Source organism: Mauremys mutica, chromosome 7, assembly GCF_020497125.1.
Source record: "Mauremys mutica isolate MM-2020 ecotype Southern chromosome 7, ASM2049712v1, whole genome shotgun sequence".
Classification (NCBI taxonomy): Eukaryota; Metazoa; Chordata; order Testudines; family Geoemydidae; genus Mauremys; species Mauremys mutica.
The window spans coordinates 17326172-17349307 of record NC_059078.1 but is presented as its reverse complement, the minus strand read 5'-3'; the positions used below and the strand labels follow the sequence as shown (position 1 = coordinate 17349307).

The 23136-nt window shown below is 43.2% G+C and overlaps 1 protein-coding gene across 2 annotated transcripts in view; it reads left to right on the top strand.

Moving 5' to 3' along the window:
• Positions 1-21799, top strand: part of LOC123373653 (protein SSUH2 homolog) — a 32503-nt gene extending 10704 nt beyond the window's left edge. Inside the window, exons 5-13 of one of the 2 annotated variants that reach the window (XM_045022689.1) lie at positions 847-907; positions 2377-2501; positions 3246-3308; positions 5423-5508; positions 11735-11827; positions 13480-13585; positions 14642-14749; positions 17534-17693; positions 20937-21799. In XM_045022689.1, coding sequence (XP_044878624.1) covers positions 847-907; positions 2377-2501; positions 3246-3308; positions 5423-5508; positions 11735-11827; positions 13480-13585; positions 14642-14749; positions 17534-17693; positions 20937-20950 — 816 coding nt within the window. In that variant the 3' untranslated portion in view covers positions 20951-21799. The remainder of the gene's footprint in view (positions 1-846; positions 908-2376; positions 2502-3245; positions 3309-5422; positions 5509-11734; positions 11828-13479; positions 13586-14641; positions 14750-17533; positions 17694-20936) is intronic. The other variant, XM_045022690.1, reaches the window with a different exon arrangement.
• Positions 21800-23136: the final 1337 nt, after the last annotated feature.

Here is a 23136-nt window from a genome sequence, read left to right as displayed (position 1 = left end):
TTATGCTGCAGCAAGTTCTAATATATAATTGAGCACTTCTCGCTTCAAAGCTTTTAAAAAGAGAAATACAAGACACCAAAGCACAATAGACAAAACTTTTTGTGTTCTCAATGGAGTTCATTGAATAACTCACTAAAATAATATTTATTGCCAGTCTAGCCCTTTTTTCGGTTCACACAAGACTTATGAGGTGCGAGGTTATTAGTAATTTGGAAGTATTCACTAAATATTCAGAATCAAGAATATCTAGCCTATGGCCTGTTAGTCCTTCATTTGTGAACACAACATCAGTTGTGTTGAGTGATAGTTCATCCAAGTCACATGGTATTGTTTCTGCTCCCCAGTGGGTTTTCTGAAGCCTTCAGACTAGACTATAAATGACAACTGATGAATAGGAAATCATAAATACTGCACCTTTTGTAGGAAATTTCAGACAAATAACCATTTATACTAGGTTGTTCAACTTTTGGGATTCACAAACTTTCTAGCTGTTATCTGAACATTCCTGAGTAAACAAGCAACAGAATCCCATGAATAAAAGACTTTCCGTTTGCATTTGCTAGTCCAATTCTTTAAATAAATAAATAAAAAGTTGATGGAGCTCTATCTTTGAGTCAAATGATTCAGTGAATGTCCTTGCCAACTGTTTCACGCAACTTATTGTTAAAACTTGAAATGGAAAAGTTCTCCAGTATGATTTAGTTGGTGTTGGTCCTGCTTTGACCAGGAGATTGGACTAGATGACTTCTGGAGATTTCTTCCAACCCTAATATTCTATGATTCTATGGCGGCTTAATACAATTTCTCTTAACGGTAATTGATTGCATGATTATTTCTCTTTTCTAGTATAGACTGGAGACCTATCAGGAATCAAGGCTAAGTGAATGGACTTTTCAACCTTTTACTAGTGAGTAACTGCCACATAACCAATTTGAAATGACACAAACAGGAAATGCTTGAATAACTGAGGCTGTGTGTACACTTGGAGCTAGGGGTGTGATTCCCAGCTCATACTCATGCTAGCTCTCATTGAACTATTGCACTGAAAGTAATAGCGTAGCCAAGGTGGCATGGGCAGCAGAGAGAGCTGACATGTGCTAGCCGCCCTAAATAAGTACCCATGTGGTCTAAGAGAGAATATGTGATTTATTCAAGGTCACAGATGAAGTCTATGGTGTCCACATGACTAGAACATTCATCCTCTTTCACTAGACCATCTCACACAGGTCCATCCTCTGCTAGTACCTATAAGATATGGACCTAAGATGAAAAGTTTGGATGAGGAAATGGATCAGATCTCTCTCCAAGCTTAGGGGAAGGATAGTCAGACCTGGGATTTTGTTTTGCACCCATCTATAATAGGGTACACACTGAAAAATCATACTTTGTTCAGAGACCCTATGTAATGCCTGAATATTGTAGCAGGTGGATAGGAAGCTGACTCAGCTCTGCTATTCACTGCTTAGATCATTAACTTAATTTTAACATTTAAAACTATTTTATTTCAATTTAAATTCAGATTTAATTCATTTTTTTTGCACGGGTTCTCTTGATCAACTGTCTACAGTACTTAAAGACTTGGGACTTTAAACCAAGAAAATAGGCTTTAACTGACTACTTTAAAGAGGTATTTTGTCAGATTACAGTATGTGTGATAAAAAATAAATAAATAAAAAAATTAATGAGTAAAAAGAGAACCGCTTGTGAGAAGTCAAGGACACAATGAGGTCTGTCTTGCAAAGGTGAGGTGTGATGGGTTTCTAAGAGAAGTAATACACTCTGGCTGAAGTGATTGGCATGACCTATTATATGAAGCAGCTGAGGGACTTTGAAGAGAGCACTGTGGATGGAAGACTTTCCTTTATAGACTTAGGTTCATTTTATTCCCATTTTGTGAGGTTTTTGTTAAGGGTCTTGGAAGCCAATGACATTATTTCCATTAGAAAAAGCAGATTGCCTCTATAGTAATAACTTCCTGCAAAATGTGATATACTGTGGTGCTTGTGAAAGATTTCAGATTGACAGCCCTAGAGAGTGAAGTTCTTTTATTTATGCAGAAGAAAGGTACAGCAGAGATAACAGTCCCTTACACTCCTTGAACAATGTGCCTGAACCCTGACTAGGATGGGCCTTGGGCTCCGTGAGAGGCAGTTGAAGGAGTCAGTAAGAAAGTCTACACCAGAGAAAGAGTAGGCAGTTCAGTCTTCATCCTTTGCTGAGTATGCCAACAAGAGCACCCTGTAGTGCACTGCCATTTGTGGGGCTTGTTGGTGTTCCATTGGGAAGTGGTTGGAGAACACCAGATTCATTTCCAATAACATATACATCAGGGCAATGTTCGACCAAGGTTTATACAAGGTTTTTTTCCTGATGCAGATAACTTGGTAGACGGACCACAAAATGGCGCTTCTCCTCGGCCATGGGATATTAAGGTCCAGGCGCCGCCAATGTTTCAGGATGATACAAAGAAGTTCCGAGTACCTCACTCTTCATTAGTGAAGGTAATTTAGTCTATGGATCGGTTAAAATCAAGGGCAAAGTGTGTTATTAATTAGGACACATTCATTTAGATGAGCCTTCCAAAGATCTAATGGGTTATTTATGGTTGTGGAGGGCAGAGTTCTCAATACATTTTAGTGTTAGTTTTGTAATTTTATCTTATGGATCTTCATATGAAAATATAGTGTCTGTATGTGCTTGCACACACACATGCACGCTCACACACACAATCTCTATCAGTATATGGGCAAATAGGTATAATTTATTTTTTACTACTTTTTTGTTTAGCTGTTTGGGTACAAATTTTGCTCTAAGCTTTATAAGAAATGGTGCAGGGTGATTTTTTTCCCTCTCCTTCTCTTTTATTAATAATGACAAAAATTGGCAGAAGCTTTTCCAATATTTTTTCATGACATCTCCTTCCTCTTTTGACCACCTCCATGGATAGTTTAATTTTTTAAAGTAAAATTTTGATTAAAAAAAAGAAATTTCAGCAAAAGTATGCACAGAAAATATTTTCCATTTTTCTGGTTGGTCTAATTAGAAATTCTTCTCCGTTAAATAATATACTATTGATGATTCCTTTAGTAGTCTTTTAAAACAGGTTTTACTCTATTTGATGCTGTCTGATTGGGAGTAAAATACCATCACTAAAGTATTTTTGATGTAAAATGATTGCATAATCCTATGTTAATGTTTCTGAAATATCTTGGTAGCTTTATACATGAGCAATATTTTGATTTCAGGCATGCCACAAATGCCAGGGTCGTGGCCGACACAAATGCAGTGCTTGCCATGGTGCAGGCAGGGTAAGTAGCAGTTATGACTTCTTCAAGATGGTCCCCAATTCCCTACTTTTCATTTGGGTGCTTCACTCACAGATATCTTATCTAGCACTTAATGCAGTGGTTCTGTACTTATAAATGGGGAGGATTCAGGATGAGTGTAGGGGTGGTAAATCAGCAGGATAGAGTTGTTTACTTCCAAACTTTGCATAGTAAAAGCCTGATCCTGCATTCTTTATACACCCAAACTTCCTATTGACATCAAGGGATCCACATATACAGAATCTGGATTGTGAACTTTATGAATGAAAAGAATCCTATTTGGAAATCCACGCCGGTAGATAGACAACCTCAGGAGTTATAATACCTTACTCCTCTCTAGCCTATGGATTACATTGGTTTGTCTGAGAGTAGATTTCACTCTGCATGCAATCAAATGAGTGCGAATCCTAAACATACAATACAGTAAATCCATCAACACATTTGCTCAGACTGTAGTTTTGAAATTTCTCAGTGGAAATGAGTCCCCAGTCCAGCAAGCCATATGCTTAACTTTAAGTGCAAGAGTAATCTGACTGAGTAGTTCCCAGCTGTGCATTCGGCCTCCACTTTCTAATGTGCTTATCCTGCATAAAAGTTCCCAGCAACAAAAAACATACTGTTGTTCACAGCACTAAGAGCATACTGTTTAGCTAAATCTAGTCAGATTTTACAAAAATGTGTCTGCAAAGCAGCTTGCTAGTCATTGCATACACCAATATATGTGCAAAAATGTGTATATAATATAAAATACTTTTAATCTCATTCCAATCTCATTTATACCAGTGGTAAATTTGATAAATAGACACCTATTCAGCCCACTTTCATAGGCACTGAGATTTAATCAACCTTCTATTTTCCACATTATTGTTGTCAAGGCTGATTCTCCACTCTGGCACTTTGAGTGCAGAAGGTGGGGGCCTGCAAGAATTTTAAAAATTAATACTGGCCACTTAGGGCTTGTATTAAACTCCCAAGGTCACAGCTTCTCTCTGACCTTGGATGGGTAGATGCTGCCACCACCCAAGTGCAAAAAAACCAAAACAAAACAAAAAACCCTTGAGAACCCAGGAAGGAACACTTGGGAATACTGCCAATAGGGTGACCAGACAGCAAGTGTGAAAAATCGGGATGGGGGTGGGGGGTAATAGGAGCCTACATAAGAAAAAGACCCAAAAATCAGGACTGTCCCTATAAAATCGGGACATCTGGTCAACCTAATTGCCAAGCCCTTTCACCCCCCCTTCCCAGGAAGAGCTGAGAAAAAAGAACAAAGGAAATCAGCTGTTGCCACCAGCTAATTAAACAACATATGCACAAACATCTTAGGGACACAAAAATCGAATCCTGTTCTTAAAAAAAGGTAAATTTTATTAAACCACAAAAGAAAGGATATTTGGAACTTAGGCTTTTTGCTAGATCTTAAAAGAAACAATTACAAAAATTAAGCATCAAGATAACTCTCTTGAGGTTCAGCTTAAAGGTTACAAGCAAAACAAAAGCATCAGGGGTTAGCACAGAGAAGTCCACAAGCCAATAAAAAAATAAAAGAAATAACCCTAATTGCGTCTTCCTAGACATCTCCTAATTTACTTACATTTCTGGGGTTTCAGATAAGCAATCTTTAGGTATGATCTGATGGCTTTTCATACCTGGCTTAAAGCTTCTCACAGCATAACTGCTCCCTGTTCCCCTCTTTCCCGGAAAACAACACACAGACAAAGGAAAGTTTTTCCCAATTTAAAAAAATTCTAACCCTTCCTTTGGCTCTTTTGGTCAGGTGCCCACTCCTTTCCTTTTACCTGTGGGCTTGTTAACCCTTTACAAGTAAAGCAAGTAGAGAACAACCACCAAGCGGGATTCCATAGCCAACTGGCTGGCTGGGTGTCCACAAAAGGGAGCTATCCCCCCTCTAATTTATCACATTGTGCAAAGCACATACCTAACATAACTTCTTTTTTGCTGAAACCTGACTGAGCAAGGCTGTGGTTAGCAAGCATAAAGATAGCGTGCAAGACAAATCTGGCTTTTACAAATCTGAAACATGGTTGTTTCTAGTATCAGGGAGGGCATATTTTATTTCTCTGGTGCATTTTTAGATGAGATGTGTTACGTGCAGTGGGGCCAGACACAGGAAAAAGCAGCAAAAGCGGTGCAAGATGCGTTCAGGTACTGGACGTAAAAGGTAAGGTGGGCTCATTGGCATTTTGCTACCATGGCTCCATTTAGATTATTTTCTAGAATAATTTGATTTATTAAGAAAAAAAAATCTAATCTTCATTTGTGCACAGAGAGGCAGATCCTCTACGTGGATGAGTTGCACTGTAAGTAAGAGAGCAGTATGATTGCTCAGAGCTCCAGTATGAAACTGGAGAAAAGCCTGTTCAGAGTCTTTGGGTTAAGTTTAGAGGTGAGTGCAACAAGGTGTCATGGTGGGCGTCTGCTATAGACCACCAGACTCAGAGGATGAGGCTTTCTTCAGACAACTAACAAAATTTTCCAGATCACAGGCCCAGGTTCTCATGAGGGACTTCAATCACCCTGACATTTGCTGGGAGAACAATACAGCAGTGCATAGATAATTCAGGATGTTTTTGGAGAGTGTCGGGGACAACTTCCTGGTGCAAGTGCTGGGAAAACCAACTAAGGTCGGTGCTCCTCTTGACCTGCTGCTCACAAACAGGGAAGAATTGGTAGGGGCAGGGCTGGCTCTACCATTTTTGCTGCTCCAAGCAAAAAAGAATAAAAAAAAAGCCGCCCAGAATGTGCTGCCCCAAGAATGGATGGAATGCCGCCCCTTAGCATGTGCTGCCCCAGGCACGTGCTTCCTCCATTGATTCCTGGAGACGGCCCTGGGTAGGGGAAGTAGAAGTGGGTGGCAACCTGGGCAGCAGTGACCATGAGATGGTCGAGTTCAGGATCCTGACAAAAGGAAGAAAGGAGAGCAGCAGAATACGTAATGTGGACTTCAGAAAAGCAGACTTTGACTCCCTCAGGGAACTGATGGGCAGGATCCCTTGGGAGGCTAATATGAGGGGGAAAGGAATTCAGACTAGCTGACTGTATTTTAAAGAAGCCTTATTGAGGGCGCAGGAGCAAACCATTCCGATGTGCAGAAAGAATAGCAAATATGGCAGGTGATCAGCTTGGCTTGACACAGAAATCTTTGGTAGTCTTAAGCACAAAAAGGAAGCTTACAAGAATTGGAAACTTGGACAGATGACTAGGGAGGAATATAAAAATATTGCTCGAGCATGCAGGGATATAATCAAGAAGGCCAAAGCACAACTGGAGTTGCAGCTAGCAAGGGATGTGAAGGGTAACAAGAAGGGTTTATACAGGTGTGTTAGCAACAAGGTGGTGGTCAGGGAAAGAGTGGGACCCTTATTGAATGGGGAAGGCAACCCAGTGACAGATGATGTAGAAAAAGCTGAAGTGCTCAATGCTTTTTTTGCGTCAATCTTCACAGACAAGGTCAGCTCCCAGACTGCTGCACTGGGCAGCACAGTATGCGGAGGAGGTGACCAGACCTCAGTGGTGAAAGAACACGTTAAGGACTATTTAGAAAAGCTGGACATGCACAAGTCCATGGGGCCGGATGCAATGCATCCAAGGATGCTGAGGGAGTTGGCTGATGTGATTGCAGAGCCATTATCTTTGAAAACTCGTGGTGATCAGAGGAGGTCCTAGGTGATTGGAAAAAGGCAAATATAGTGCCCATCTTTAAAAAAGGGAAGAAGGAGAAACTGGGGAACTACAGCCTGGGCAGCATCACCCCGTCTCTGGAAAAATCATGGAGCAGGTCCTTAAGGAATCCATTTTGAAGCATTTGGAGGAGTGGAAGGTGATCAGAAACAGTCAACACGGATACACCTGACCAACCTGATTGCCTTCTATAATGAGATAACTGGCTCTGTGGATATGGGGAAAGTGGTGGACATGATATACCTTGACTTTAGCAAAGCTTTCGATAAGGTCTCCCACAGTATTCTTGCCAGAAAGTTAAAGAAGTATGGGCTGGATGAATGCACTACTGGGCTCAATGGGTAGTGATTAACATCTCGATGTCTAGTTGGCAGCTGGTATCAAGTTCCGTGCTCCAGGGGTCGGTCCTGGGACCAGTTTTGTTTAACATCTTCATTGATGATCTGGATGATAGGATGGATTGCACCCTCAGCAAGTTTGCAGATGACACTAAGCTCGAGGGGAGAGGTAGATACGCTAGAGGGTAGGGATAGGGTCCAGAGTGACCTAGACAAATTGGAGGATTGGGTCAAAAGAAACCTGATGAGGTTCAACAAGGACAAGTGCAGAGTCGTACAGTTAGGATGGAAGAATCCCATGCACTGTTACAGGTTGAGGACTGACTCGCTGAGTGGCAGTTCGGCAGAAAAGTACCTGGGGATTACGGTGGACGAGAAGCTGGATATGAGTCAACAGTGTGCCCTTGTTGCCAAGAAGGCTAATAGCATATTGGGCTCAATTAGTAGGAGTATTGCCAGCAGATCGAGGGAAGTGATTATCCCCATCTATTTGGCACTGGTGAGGCCACATCTGGAGTATTGCATTAAGTTTTGGGCCCCCCACTACAGAAAGGATGTGGACAAATTGGAGAGAGTCCAGTGGAGGGCAATGAAAATGATTAGGGGGCTGGGGCACATGACTTATGAGGAGAGGCTAAGGGAACTGGGCTTATTTAGTCTGCAGAAGAGAAGAATTAGGGGGGATTTGATAGCAGCCTTCAACTACCTGCAGGGGGGTTCCAAAGAGGATGGAGCTCGGCTGTTCTCAATGCTGGCAGATGACAGAACAAGGAGAAATGGTCTCAAGTTGCAGTGGGAGAGGTCTAGGTTGGATATTAGGGGAAAAAAAACTATTTCACTAAGAGGGTGGTGAAGCACTGGATTGGGTTACCTAGTGAGGTGGTGGACTCTCCATCCTTAGAGATTTTTAAGGCCCAGCTTGACAAAGCCCTGGCTATGATGGTTTAGTTGTGGTTGGACTAGATGACCTCCTGAGGTCTCCTTCCAACCCATATCTTCTATGATTCTATGATCATTAGCTGGGATAATTTTCACCAGCTGAGGAACTGGCACAGGATATTTTTGGTCATGGTTGAGGCACATTAAAGGGGCAAAGTCAGGAATCTTATGACCAGTTTCCCTGAAGTCAGTAGGAATATGAGTCTACAGTGTGATGCTGTTGCAAAAAAAGCAAACATGATTCTGGGATGCATTAACAGGTGTGTTGTGAGCAAGACACGAGAAGTCATTCTTCCAATCTACTCTGCGCTGGTTAGACCTCAGCTGGAGTATTGTGTCCAGTTCTGGGCACCGCATTTCAAAAAAGATGTGGAGAAATTGGAGAGGGTCCAGAGAAGAGCAACAAGAATGATTAAAGGTCTTGAGAACATGACCTATGAAGGAAGGCTGAAAAAATTGGATTTGTTTAGTTTGGAAAAGAGAAGACTGAGAGGGGACATGATAGCAGTTTTCAGGTATCTAAAAGGGTGTCATAAGGAGGAGGGAGAAAACTTGTTCACCTTAGCCTCTAAGGATAGAACAAGAAGGAATGGGCTTAAACTGCAGCAAGGGTGGTTTAGGTTGGACATTAGGAAAAAGTTCCTAACTGTCAGGGTGGTTAAACACTGGAATAAACTGCCTAGGGAGGTTGTGGAATCTCCATCTCTGGAGATATTTAAGAGTAGGTTAGATAAATGTCTATCAGGGATGGTCTAGACCAGCGGTCCCCAACCTTTTTGGCACCAGGGACCGGTTTCATCGAAAAAAAAATTTCCGCGGACCTGCCCCCATCTGACCCCCACCCACTTCCTGTCCCCCCGACTGCCCGCCCCCCTCAGAATCCCCGACCCATCCTGATCCTTGTCCCCTCACCATCCCCCAGAGACCCCCACCACCCTGGGACCCCACCCCTGCTCCCTGTCCCCTGACTGCCCCAACCCCTATCCCCCCCCGCTGAGTCCTGACAGACCCCCCCGGAACACCCACAATCCAACCCCCCCATTCCCTGCCCCCTGACCGCCCCCCCAACCACCGCCCCCTCTCTGTGCCCTGTCTGTCCCCAGGACTTCCTGCCCCTTAGCCAACCCCCCCGGCCCCAGCCTCTTACCCCCAGCTCCCTCCTCACCCGGAGTCTCAGCGCCTCGCCCGACAGCTGCAGCGTGCCTCCGGCGGGGCCTGAGCGCCGTCCCGCTCAGAGCCGCGTGGTGAGGGGGCGGGGCTGGGAGCTCCACGCCGAGCGGAGGCAGCTGAGCTCAGCCCAGAGCTCGCAGCCCCGCCCCCTCACCACACGGCTCTGAGGGGGCGGGGCTCAGGGGCCCCGCCGGAGACACGCCGCTTGATGTGCTAGGGGTCGGTTCGCAGCCCGGTTCCTAACAGGCCGCGGACTGGTACCGGTCCGCGGCCCGGGGGTTGGGGACCCCTGGTCTAGACAGTATTTGGTCCTGCCATGAGGGCAGGGGTCTGGACTCGATGACCTCTCAAGGTCCCTTCCAGTCCTAGAATCTATGAATCTATTAACATTGAAAAAAGAGGACACTGCACAGGGGCCCCGGCCCTGCCCCAGCTCTGCCCTCATTCCAACCTCTTCCTCAAAGTCCCCGCCCCAACTCCACCCCCTCCCTGCCCCATTGGACCCCTTTTCCTAATCCCTGCCCTGGCCCCACCTCCTCTCCTAAGCGCGCCACATTCCCCCTCATCCTTCCTCCCTCCCTCCCAGCCTCACGAAACAGCCGCCTCCTCACCAGGCTCCAACTTTCCCAGCTCCCGCTGCTCTCCAGCCCGTGCGCCCCTGGCTGGGCACTTCCCCCATGCAGCAGCAGCAGCCAGAACCAGGAGGGCGGGAAGATGCTTCAGGCCCCGGGCCTGGTCCCCAAGCTGGGCATCCCAGCCTCAACCCGCTCCCACCTGCAAGGCTGCATCCCAGACGCGGGCTCCCTCTCTGGCCGGGCTGGAGCAGAGAAGTGTTGCGTGCCGCTGGCGCGGGGGCGGGGGCGGGGCCTTGCATGGCCGGGGTGGAAGGGATAGACTAAGGCTCTGCCAGAGCCACAGGGGATACTTGGAGGAGGGAGAAGCGGTCACCCCCTGACCCGCAGCTGGCTGCAGAGACCCCCCGACCCGCAGCTGGCTGCAGAGACGCCACCGCTCCTAGCCGTGTGGCGTAGGATTGCAGCAGCATGGGGGCTGGGGGTGGGGAGGGATTGCAATCTGCAGGCTGCAGGGAGCTGACACCCCAAGAGGAGAGAGGGGCAGTGGGTAGGATTATCATATGTCCGTATTTTCCAGACGTTTTTATATATTTAAAAAATCCTCCTGGGTGGTTAAAAAGCCAGACATGTCCGGGAAAATACGGACATATGGTAACCCTACTTTAGTCTGCAACCAGAGAAACTTACTTTAAAAAAAACAACAAAACAAACCAGAGAAAAGAAACCTAAGATTCTCATACCTGGAGGACATGGAGACACCAAATACCACGAGACTTCTGTTAACGTCATGAGAGTTGGCAATACTGCCTTCAGCGTTTACCAGACACAGTACGAATGCTTAAAACAAGGAAGAGAGAATGGACCCAAGCAACGCTAATAGCCTTGTGGCATTGATCCAAAAGTCCACTGAAGCTAGTGGAAAGAGCCTCATTGTCTTCTGTGGGCTTTGCTTCAGGGCTTACGTTTCTACAGAACACTGTTTGGGTTTAACAAAGCGAGTGCAGCTTGGAGAATTATTGCCCTGTTGCCTTTCCGAACACCAAACTTAACAGGTTTAAAAATGATCTTTAAGTGACATACCGAAAAAGCCACTGTGCTAAACTGTTTTGCTTATTTGGCTCCATTAGGTTTAAAATAACAGAGATGGTATTGTGGATAATCATGGCAGTAATTGTAAAGCATGAATCCACTGGGGCTAATGAAGGCTTGAAGAGCTTCAATGAATCAGTTATTAACTGCTGCTAATCTGAGTTGTGTTGAGGCAATCAAAATGTTCCATGCATAAGTGTATGCCTCCTGCATCTGTTAGCGGCAGAGATATCAGTGTCTGGAAAGGGACACTCAGCCTTCTACAATTGTGTAGGGAAACGGTTATTATCCTTAATTAGATGCACAAATAATTTCTTTGACTAATTCCACATTTACAAACAGTCTTTGTGGTGGTATTAATCATTCAGTTTATACAATAAATACAAATCCCTTGCCTCACAGAGTAATGAAAGAAGTACACCCACTGCATATAATTTTGTTAACCTCTTTACTGCCTTACAGAGATTGGCTCAAAAAAGAAACAAACCAAACAACATTGAAAACATTGAAGGGGCTGAGCCTGCAGATCCCTCCAACGTTAAACTTGAACCATTTAACTGCTATTGACACAAACCTTTATTTTTGCCTCTAAAAGGTGCAGCACCTGTTCTGGGCGGGGCAACAAAACCTGTATGACATGCCAGGGAGAGAAAAAGCTCTTACATTTCATACAGCTGATCATAACCTGGTAAGTAGAGTGGGTAGAATGCTGTAGTTATTATATGTAGTACAGCACCGCCTTGAGTTTCCAACCAAGATTGGGCCTCATTATGCAAGATAGGTAATAAGAGCTAGACACAGATTAAAAAAAATATTTATTACCATTTTATAGATAGGGAACTGAGGTGCACAGGCCCAGCTCCAACTCTCATTGAAGTCAGTGGGAGTCTTTTCATTGATTTTTGTGGGAGATGGATTGGGTCCAGAGAGAGAAATGACTTACCCAAGGTCACAAAGGAAGTCTGTGACAGAGTCAGAAATGGAACCAAGGAACTCTGGAGTTCCTGTCCAGCACTTGAACCAAAAGATTAGCTTTTCTGCCTGTAATCAGCAGCATCTCACAGTTGGAAGCATCTCTTTTGTGCAGAGAGTGAAATGAATTATCGAGTCTGAGTTAATGTTAGGTTACCAGCCAGAGCAGAATGGATGACATTAGCACTTTGCTATTAACACTGGTTATTTGAGTGGCTCAGTGCCAGTAGTGACATCTGAGTCTAGCAGCTGAACCTCACGTACCAGGGTTTATGCTACAGAAAAATGCTGGTTCCCTCTGTTGTGGCTCCAGTATTAGCACTTCTAATTTGGGCGCTTTGGAACCAGAGGTAACAGAAGGGTCTAACAGCATCTCAGGTTGTGAGCTTTGGTTAAAAGCCACACATTTCCTGCTGACCCACATCCCAAAATACTTTCTAACAGATGCCCAAGCTCCACCGTATTAAGAACTTCACTTCTCAAAAAAATCCCTGGAACAACCTTTAAATCAGGAATTGCCAAGTGGTGGTGATGGTTTTTATGAAATGCACACCAGACTACTAAAGAAAAGGACTGGCACTACACATTTATTTGGCACAAGATGCAACATAGCCAACAGATGGAAACAAATTTGGATCATACTTCCATTCTGGGCAGTGGCTCTGAGATGGGAAGCTCTATTTTCTCATCACTAAATCCTCAAGACATGTAGTCCTTCAGGCAACTGAATGACATAGTAAGGCATGTTATAATATTGTATACACATGAGATATACGTATGTCTACTCTTGGAGCTGGCCGCCACTTCCCACAGCTCCCTCGCCGGCAACAGCGAACTGAGAGGTGTGGGCGGCCGTGCCTGTCGATGGTCAATGTAAACAAACTGTCTTGCGGCCCGCCAGCAGATTACCCTGACGGGTCACGTGCAGCCTGTGGGCTGCTCACCACTGATACACAGTATATCCAATAGCATTGTATAACTTCTTTTTGAAGTCATCCTTATTTAGTAACCAAGCCTTTATCTTGCAAGCCAGAAGGCAAAATAATTAATTATAACAGAAACCATGGCTTCTGTAGGAGGATATACGGATGGCTGAACCTGCAATAGTAAAATAATAGGTTAAGTCATCTTGAAAACTGTAAGGTAGCCTGTTAACCATGAAGTCCTAGTTTCAGGATCTTTTAATGCAAGAGTTATCCATACCATAAAAACATTTGAGGTTGTTAAGAAAAGAGGTTGTTGCAGAAGAGCATAAAGGTTGTGAAGAGTGAATATTGTCCTCAAATCAGGAAGCATTAGAGCCTTTCTCAAGTGTTTAGAAATAGTTTAGAGTAATATAAATAACCTATGATGCTTTTTCTCTCCCAGGAAGAACAAAGTGTTTGAATTTGTTTCTGAGCACCAGCTGAACTTTCCAGGAGAGCTGCTCAGTAAAGTCAATGGAGAGAATGTATTTAAAGATGAAAATGTTCTGGTGAGTAAATCTTAGGGCTGGAGGAAATTAGTGATTGTTCCTATTTCTGGACTTTCTTCCACTTTACCACAAGTCAGTTTTAATACATAGTGGACTTGAGTTAAAATAACTACCAGCTCCACAAACCACTAACTAACTGTGAATTAGATTAATTCTTTATATTATTTATTTGTATTGTGTCAGCCATGCCCCAGGGCTCGATTGTGCTAGGCACAGTTCAAACATGTAACTGAACAGAGTCCCTGCCCCCAAATGCTTAGAGTTTAATAAACCCTGTCATGTCAGTAGTAAAGATCCTGCAATTTAGTTCAGGGGTGTGTGAGGCGGAATAGAATCCAGTTCACTATCTCAGAGCTGTATTGCCTCTGCAGTCCTAAGCATACATCATTCACAGGTATAAAGGAAACATTTATGTTCATGACGTAGATGGATAGAGGGGGAGAGAGATATTTTTTATAATGTGTCTCTCCAAAGCTCCAGGGATATGAACAAATCATTCTTGGAAAAAAAAAATCCATTCAGATTTCCATTTGGCTGATTGACCAGGTCAGTGATCCTTCCCAATGCACAGAACCAGTACTTCTTCCATAAATCATCAACACACTGAGACAAAGCCTTGGTGAGACAATGAGGCTTTGCAACAAGTCTTCAAAGTCCAGAAGACTGGCGAGATTCTGTTGGAACAAGACGGGAGTGAGTTCCATAATGGAAATCCTTTCTATGGAATTACCACCTTGGCACTGGAATCTGGGGCTTATCAATTAGAGAACATCGGCTGGTCTCAGCTGCTGTGTTACTGCATGAGAAGAGTGTTGGCTTCCAAGTCGGAAGATTCCATCTTTACACAGTCTCTTTTCCAGCCACAATTACGTTCTGAGGTCTGTAATGTTATGGTAAAATGAATATAAATCTGTATCCATGATTTCACTATTTAAGGACATTCAATATGTTTTCATTGTGCTGTAGCTGGCTCCTTGCATGAGTTGACAGAGTGACAAACCAGATAGTTCGTGCCACGCAGGTTGGGTTTTTATTCCTTTTCTTTTTAAATTTCAGGTGTATCCCATCATTGACTTCCCTATACCAGAGATTTCCCTAGCTTCACAGAGAGCCATCACAGAGCATAATGCAGCATTCGCCACATCATCACGCATTCTACAGCAGGTAAGCAGGGAAGCCAGATAGGGGACCAAGGGTAAAAGGTGTGGGGATCTGATTCTTACTCATGCAAGCCAAGGTTGTGGAATTTAGTGCCTGATCCAACACGCACTGACAGCAGTTGCAGTCAAAGAATCAGGTTCTTAGCCAGTAACCCATATTGTAGGTCACACTTACAAGATTGGAGTCTGTATCCTGAAGTGCAGAGATGCTGAAAAGGACTTAGGGTAATGGTACATAACCAATTGAACCAATTGAACATAAGCTCCCAGTGTGATGCTGTAACTAAGAGGGAAAATGTGATCCTTGGATGTATAAGCTGGGGAATATCAAATAGGTATGTGGTATTACCTCGTGATAATTTTGGACTGTGTTTATGTCATTAGATTTATTCGTGGAATTGATTAAAACCAGTGATGGGGGAGGAGGATGTTAGATGTTAACTACTAGGTTAGTCATTTAAGAGCAATATTATTTTTGAGCAGATGTAAAGCACGATATCTTTAAAAATCAGAGTGAAATCCCAGGGGAAATAATGGCTCTTGGTTCTAAAGACAAGAGAAACTTTTTTCCCCTTTTCCAAACAAAGTCACTGCAAATAAATTCTTTATTCTCCTAGATTAATATCCTAGCAGCTAATTTTGCATAACCATTATGTTCCATCAAGTCACATCTATTGCCTTCATTAGGTTGCAAATGCTAAATGATAGCTGGTACATACTGCCTTTTCCCTCTGGAAAGAGAAAAATGCCACCTTAAAAAAGAAAAGTAAATTAAGAGACCAAAATAAGCTAAAGGGGCAATGGTTTGATTTTCCATATGGTCTGTCAATCTAAAATCAGCTCTTTGGCAAGCTCGTGCTTTCCAAATTAATTCCAGGCGATAATCTCCACTTCTCACTATCAAAAGCAGTTTGTTCACTAGATTGGGACACACCATCCAAATGCCTCCTCTAGCTGCCTGGGAAAGCAGGTGTCGAGAAGCTCTTCCAGTGCCAAATCTCCCAGACCATGTGTTGTTTACTTAGGTCTGGGCTGCGTCCTGCCGGCCCATTCCTCACTACTTAATTCTTTGCACCCTCCACTTGCTCTTGGCTAAAGTTCTACCACTTTTCTACACCTTTTACTGCATATTTGTTTGGCTGGCATTCCAGCTTTTTATGAAGTCGGCCATATGATGGAGGTAAATATTGTGCCCATAAACATTCCGTAGGCTCAGCGTGACAACAGTCTGGCAGTTTTTGCTTGCTTCATTTAGTTGTGTTTAGAACATTGACTTTGTGTGTAATTGTAACACATCAGGGTGGACAACTGAGGATCATTACTTACTGAGAGCAGGAGATTATTATTTAATCTACCACAGCTATTGCATTCTTCTCCGCCTTTTTAGTTTATACTAAATTGGATCCCAGTTGCATTAGCTTTGCTTCAGCACTGGATGGCAGTGTCTTTTCATAAGAAATGCTACCAGTGGAGATGTACATCTTTGCAAGGCTGAATGGAACTAAAGAAAGAGAATTATGTAGTCAAATGATTTAACTGAATGCATGCTTTCAAAACACTACAGACTAGTGAACAGCCATTTAGCTCAAGGTGTTAGCAAACAGGCATTTAACCTGAGGTGTTAGCTTCCTGTGCAGACTTTTTTCTGGCATGGTCCCTCATTGAAATATTTGGACTTGATTAGTTATTTCTAGCTGTTGAAACATATTCGCTAAAATGTCCCCCAATATGATTTTGTCCCAGGTAACTCCCTAATTGGCACGTGTGATTTATCTGCCGCTTTCAGCACAGAGCCTCAAAATGTTTTACATGGTGTGAGTGGGTTGGGATTACTATACCCATTTCACAGATGTGCGAACTGATGCACAGAATTGTTAAGTGAACTGCCCAAGGCCATGCAGCTAGTTGGGATGAGTCAGCTCAGCAGTGATGAGTCTGCAGGGGCCAGCATGGCAAATCTGCTAATGGTGATTCTGTGACTGCATTTTCACTTCTGCTGGGGTGTGAGGGAGGGAGTGATAGGGCCATCAGAAGATGCAGTTGGGCAGAATGAGGGGCAGAGTCAGGGTGTCTTTGGCCATGGGAAGAGTGTGGCATTGAAAGCACTGGGTGCAACAGGGAACCCACTAGCGATAGAGTCTTAGCAGTTGAAGTACCTACAGTGCTTATCTCAGCTGTCGTACAAGTGATGTCCTACCAGGGACTGCGTTAGATGAGGTTTGGTACCATGATGCCCCGAAAGACCGACATTCACATAGTTACTGACTGAGCCATGAATAGAATCCAAGAGTCCCAGCTCCCTGTTCTAGCCGTGGGACCGCACTGTCTCCTAAACCACTTCCACTCTTTGTGACAACTCATCCCTAGGCCCAGATTTCTATATGCGCCAAAGACAACTGATGGACTCGTCTTTGCCTTTCTCAATGCTACTTCTTTACTGACATGCTAACCCCCCAGGAAGATGCTGATCCTTCAAGAGGAACACCAAGTCTTTGCTGTCATTGTCTTTGAACTACTGTGGAAATGTTTTGTGAGGCCAACATTTGAAGGGGACCCAACCAATCTGCATTGGTGACACTTTATGCTATAAAAGGCACCAAACACCTAGGAAATGCTTTGTTTCTGTGATTCACAATCTGCTTGAGTTCCAGCAGAAGTGAAATGTACCCAAACATATTCTTGAGGCCCTTATACGGAGTACAAGAATTTTGCAAGTTTCCTACAAATTCTTCCATTAGGGGAAGAGAGTGGCATGGAATTTATGGCAGTTCTGTGTTTCTGCCCCCAGACCCTGTGTGCCTCTTCTTGCTACAAGGGGCTCTCCACAGGCCAGTACACCAAGAATCCACTCTCCAAAAAAATCAGGTTGCAAAGAGGGAAAGGTGGGTGGATTAATGCTAACAAGGTCAGCATTAAACTTCACAAGAACTCTGCTGGGTTGTACATTGGTAAGTATTATGTTGGGTTGTATGTAGGGTTGGGAAATAGGATACGGTCTGTGCAGCATGTCCCTTGTTTACATCCTCTCCATACACATATCTGGAAGCCCGCAGAGCTATTGTCTCTTTTGGGTAAGAGAAAGAGAGAACAGTGCTACTGAGACATGCTTCCTCCTTCCAAGCCATGAGGGTAGGGATCCTGTAAACACCTCCCACTTACAGTCTATATAGCCCAGACAAGAGAAAGGAAGTATTATCTCTATGTCAAGGAACTGAGACACAGATTGGGTGACTTGGTAAGGTCACATAGGAAGTCTGTGGCAGAGCCGGGATGTGAAGCCAAATCTCCTGAGTCCCTTAGCCCAGCACCTTAACTCAGAAGGATGATCTTGTGGCTATCTTAGGTACTTATATAGGCCCCATCTCCATAGTGTCTGAGCACCTCACACTCTTTAATGGATTTATCCTTACAACATCCCTGTAAGGCAGTGGTATTATCCCCATTGTACAGATGGGAAACTGAGGCACAGGGAGACTCAATGACTTGCCCAAGGTCTGTAGCAAAGCACAGAATTAAACCCAGGTATCCTGAGTTCCAGGCTAATGCACTAACTATTGGCCCATCCTGCTTCTTTCTTTTATAAAAGATATGAGAAAAGAAATATGCCACTAAGGGCAGGATTGTGAGATAAATATTGTATAATATGTAGAAGGATGCCCTGCTCTGAATACAAAGGGGTCACTGTGAGCTTCCTGTATAAAAAGACATCTAATGAATTATTATTATTAATAAACAGTAAGTCACTACAGAAAAAGTTTACCAAAGAAGTGTGTGTTCATATGCCACTCAGGCATTACAGGCATAAACTTTAACTGTATATAGTGTAAGTTCACTATAGTAAAATTGAATCTAAATAATGGAGGATGAGCAATAATACAAGGAAGAAACAAGTCTAAGAGCTCCATTAAACGTTGAGTCGGAAGAATAAGAACAGGAATAATCCTTATTCACTCTGCAAAAATGTCTCTAGCTCCCTGAGCATCTGAAAAACTTCAATAGTACTGGTATTTGGCTGAGAAAAGAAACAGCTGAAATAGGAACCAGTTGGAAATTGATTACAGACAGACTAAATCAAAAAGAACTATAACCAGACAGCGTAAACTGTATATAACTGAAAAGCAGGTAGATTGCAATATGGTCTCTTTTTACACAAAGTTTACTGTGTATTTTGAAACCACCCATTTAATTTTCTTTATGCTGTAGGAGCCCTGTAGGTTAGAGAAGGCCTGAGCAACAATCTTTGGCTCTAAATCTGAACCTCCCCAACTTTCAGGGGCTCCTGGATTGGAGTTCTTGATGTGGCACATTACTGAAAGAAGGAACAGCCATGGGTTCAAACTTCTCCAGGGTTTAATTCACATTAGAAAGGGTCAAGACCTATTGAACTCTAAAGCCTCTCCGCCCTGCAAGGGGAAAACATATTCCAATAAGAGACACGCCGCATAGTAAAACATACCAGTTTATCTTAGCCAAAAGGCTGATCCTGTAGTCTAATGTTCCCCTCCCCCATTCAGAATGGGCGCTATCTAGGACAACTGTGTAGTAATGGCTGATTCTTTAGTGTCTTTTACTGTAGAATATTTTATAGAAAGAACAAGGGTAGCTAGATGAAAAGGGAAGATTTAAAAAGTTTAATTGCTTTCTTCCAACGTTGCCATGGTAGAAATGCTCCTAACAATCTTTATCTGAGAGCAGTGGGAGGAGGCTACATGGAATGGGGGCTGAAAAGAATCTGTAACTGTAATTTAATGGACCAAACTATGCCTCCTCGAGGCAATCTCATTGTCTAAAAGCTTGGAATCTGTGGCTCTGACCATGCTGCTGCTTATTGTCTATATACTTCACTTTAAAAAAAAGTCTTAGTACTCTTCCCACATGGGCAGTTCCGCAGACAGTTTTTCTGTTTGACCTGAGAATGTCTGAGGACATTCACACTGTGTGCTGGAGATTAGACTTCTGTACTCTTACCCTAATCTTCCCTCTCCCCAAAAACCAACCACTATCGACAACCCCTCCACCCCGCAAACCAGGAAATGACTCACAGTATTTGTTTGTGCATTAGGCCTGTTAAAACATACTAGCCCTAACTCCTAGATAACCAAAAGAACCCAGCAAAGGTTTTAGATTGGAGTAAACCCTTCACAGAAATCCAAACAGAGAGCCCTGCTCACCCAAAACTAAACTAACTCTCTAGAGGTCACTTTTTTTAGAATACAGGCCTTGCTGCTACCCTCCCCCTCAGCCGTCCTGGTTATTGACCCAAGGGATCTCTTTATAAATGAATCTGGTTGGTAGGTTAATACGGGACTCACACCTGGGCCCTGATTGACCAATGAAGAGCTCTAATTAGCTCTGTCAGTATCCTTCAGGGTGCGGGACCCAGTTTAGACATTAATTACCTGATTGCTGGCTTTGATGCAGACCTAGTTTCTGAAGCAATAAACATGTCTTTAATTTCCTTTATTCGGAAACTTTCCTGGAAGCTAAGCACTCATCCATCTACAAGTACGCAAGTACTTTTGTAACAAGGTCATGACTGACATGCTTATCTGCCCTGGTTACAGCAAGCACAGATGACTTGTACCCTCATGGCTTTTAACCAGAAAACTGTACGTCCACTGTTTACACATCTACTCATACAAAGCTGCTGTACCATGTAGTTATCCCATAGTGCCTTGTGGGGGCAGAGAGGGGGAACTGCATCTACAGGAGATGTACCAGCAATATATGAGGCAATGCTTTCTGGGCTGTGTTACCACACACAGAGCTGTGACAATACAGGACTGGCTAACCTGTTGACACAGTGAAAGGTTCACATTTACACAGCAAAATAACACTGTCATAACCTGGTTATAGGAAGACAACTACATGGTGGCCTGGCCTAGGCACACAGTTAGCCCCCAGGATTACTGAGTATTAATCATGTCTTGTTTTTGAACAAATCAAGCATGTCACAACGTGGTTATAAACTCACTGCCAATGTTCTAGTGTGCACAAGGCCGAAAGCGCCGAACACCACAGGATAGTTTGTTGAAGAAGGGGGAGAGCATTTGACAACTGACGTGGTGGCTGAAGGCATCTCTCTCTCTGGGATGTCAGGTTTTTCTGTCTTCCTCTTCAGATGTGGCAAAACATGAGGAGTCAGCCTAACTTAATTAAGACTTTTCACTTGCTTTTTTTTCTTTTCTCAGCGCCAGACTATTGAGCTGATCCCCATCACAGAAGTTCATTATCTGTATGCAGGGAAGACGTACCTGTACTATGTCTATGGACTAGAAAACAAGGTGTATGCACTGGACTACCCAGAGAGGTACTGCTGTGGCTGCACCATCATATGATGGCAGTGGAATGCTTCCAGAGTCCTTCAGTGTGAAACAGACAATAGCTGCACTTACAATGGCAATATTAACGTCCCGTGAATGCAGCACCAGCAGGGTCAGCACCAGAGGAAGAAACAGCATGGCAGGACCTGGGTATTTTCATCTGGCCCCACTCAGGGTACAGTTGGAAGACATGATGGTAATAACTCCCGAGTCCTGTTTACTCTGCAGCTTTATCTAGTGCTATTACCCAAGGAACTGCATGGACCAAAATTTTGCAGTGTAGATGAAGTCAATGAAAGGAGAAAACAAACCTCACCAGGAGAGAGAATAAGGAACACAACTCACATACTCACCAATGCTATTAGCAGCTCAAAGCCTGATTCAGCCTCATTAGGGTCAATGGAAAGATCAGGCCTTCAGAAAAGTATTTCCATCTGAGGATGCTTTGGATGTTTTGTTTGTTTATTGCTGTAATGATTCACCATTAAAATGTTACATATTTTAAGCCTTTTTTTTTACATTCAAGGTTATGCTACTTATGATTGATGCGTTCTCTTCTCTATTCTTTTCTTTGTTAGGATTTCCCTGAGCTACTACATATAACCCGTAGTAACAGATAACATATTTCTCTATATATTAAATTATTAAATCTATTTTATTTTAAAATACCAACTGGAGTTTGCCTGACGTGATAATACTTGTATGGAAAGTATCAGATAAGAATAAACAGCATTTTCAGGCACCCTGTACATTGTGTGTGATGTTCTTGGCAGCTGGAGAGGAGGTGAAGGACACCAGGCCTGTGGGCAGGTCAAAGCGGAATTGTTTATTTAATTGTATGTATTTGTAGGGTGGAATTTTTAATTTTGTTCCCGCTGAAGTCAATGCTGAAACTCTCAGTCATTAAAGATTATTGTTCTTCCTGAGAAACCAGCACATGCTCCCATGAGTAGCAGAAAAGACGTGTTACTCAAATCCTGATGCAATTCCTGTAATCCTGTGAGGATTTGGAATGAGGGGTCAATTTCACCACCTGTTTGTGCCAATGGTTAATTCCTCTCCCCATCCCTAACACCAGACTTTAGGATTCAAGTTTTTTAGACTAAGGGGTGGGTGGGCCAACACTTTTTACAAAACAATCATTCCATATGCGACCTCTCAGTCTTCATCCTCAAAGAAAATCTGCACAACACCTTCAATAAACAAGCTGGGGAGCTTAATTCATAACTTTGCTAGACACTACAAATCATGGTCTTAATAAGACACTGGATTTATGGCTTATTACAATAATCTGTAACCCACTCTTTTTATCCTATGATTGCAGACATATTAACAGGCCACTTCACCTTGAATTATCCCTTAGAATATATGTTAACTCCTTACCCTAAACAATTTATTCCATCTTGTATTTAGCTGTGACACTCTCAGTACCTTCCGCAGATTGGGAGAAGAGCTCTGTGTAGCTCAAAAGCTTGTCTCTCTCTCACCAACAGAAGTTGGTCCAGTAAAAGATATTACATCACCCACCTTGTCTCTCATGAATTTTAAGGCAATTTCATAATTTTGGAGCCTGACTCCTGGTTTTCAAATAGCTGGAGTTGGCAATACTGAGTACATTGCTGGGTGGTAATAACAGATAGACATAAGTATCAAGCAATACAATTTGTGCCTCTGATTATTCTTAAGGGCTCCTTTTGTGTCTGGTGTAGACAGAAAAGCAAAATCCTTTTACCCAAAAGGTAAAAATCCTCACTTCTTCAGATGCATGAAGCTTACCCACATAAGCTTATGCCCAAATAAATCTGTTAGTCATTAAGGTGCCACCAGACTCCTTCTTTTTGTGGATACAGACTGACACGGCCACCCCCTGATACTTGGTGTAGACAGGTAATTCAGCAAGTGCAGCATACAAATATTTGTGGTTTTAGCAAGTTAAGATCCATAAACTGGGTCTGATTCGCCCCTGCCTTGTACCTTGCATGCTCATTTACAGTTCTGCAAAGTGGGTATAAATACCTATCCAATCAGAACAGTAGCTTTTTATCCTGTGTAAGTGTAAATGACCACA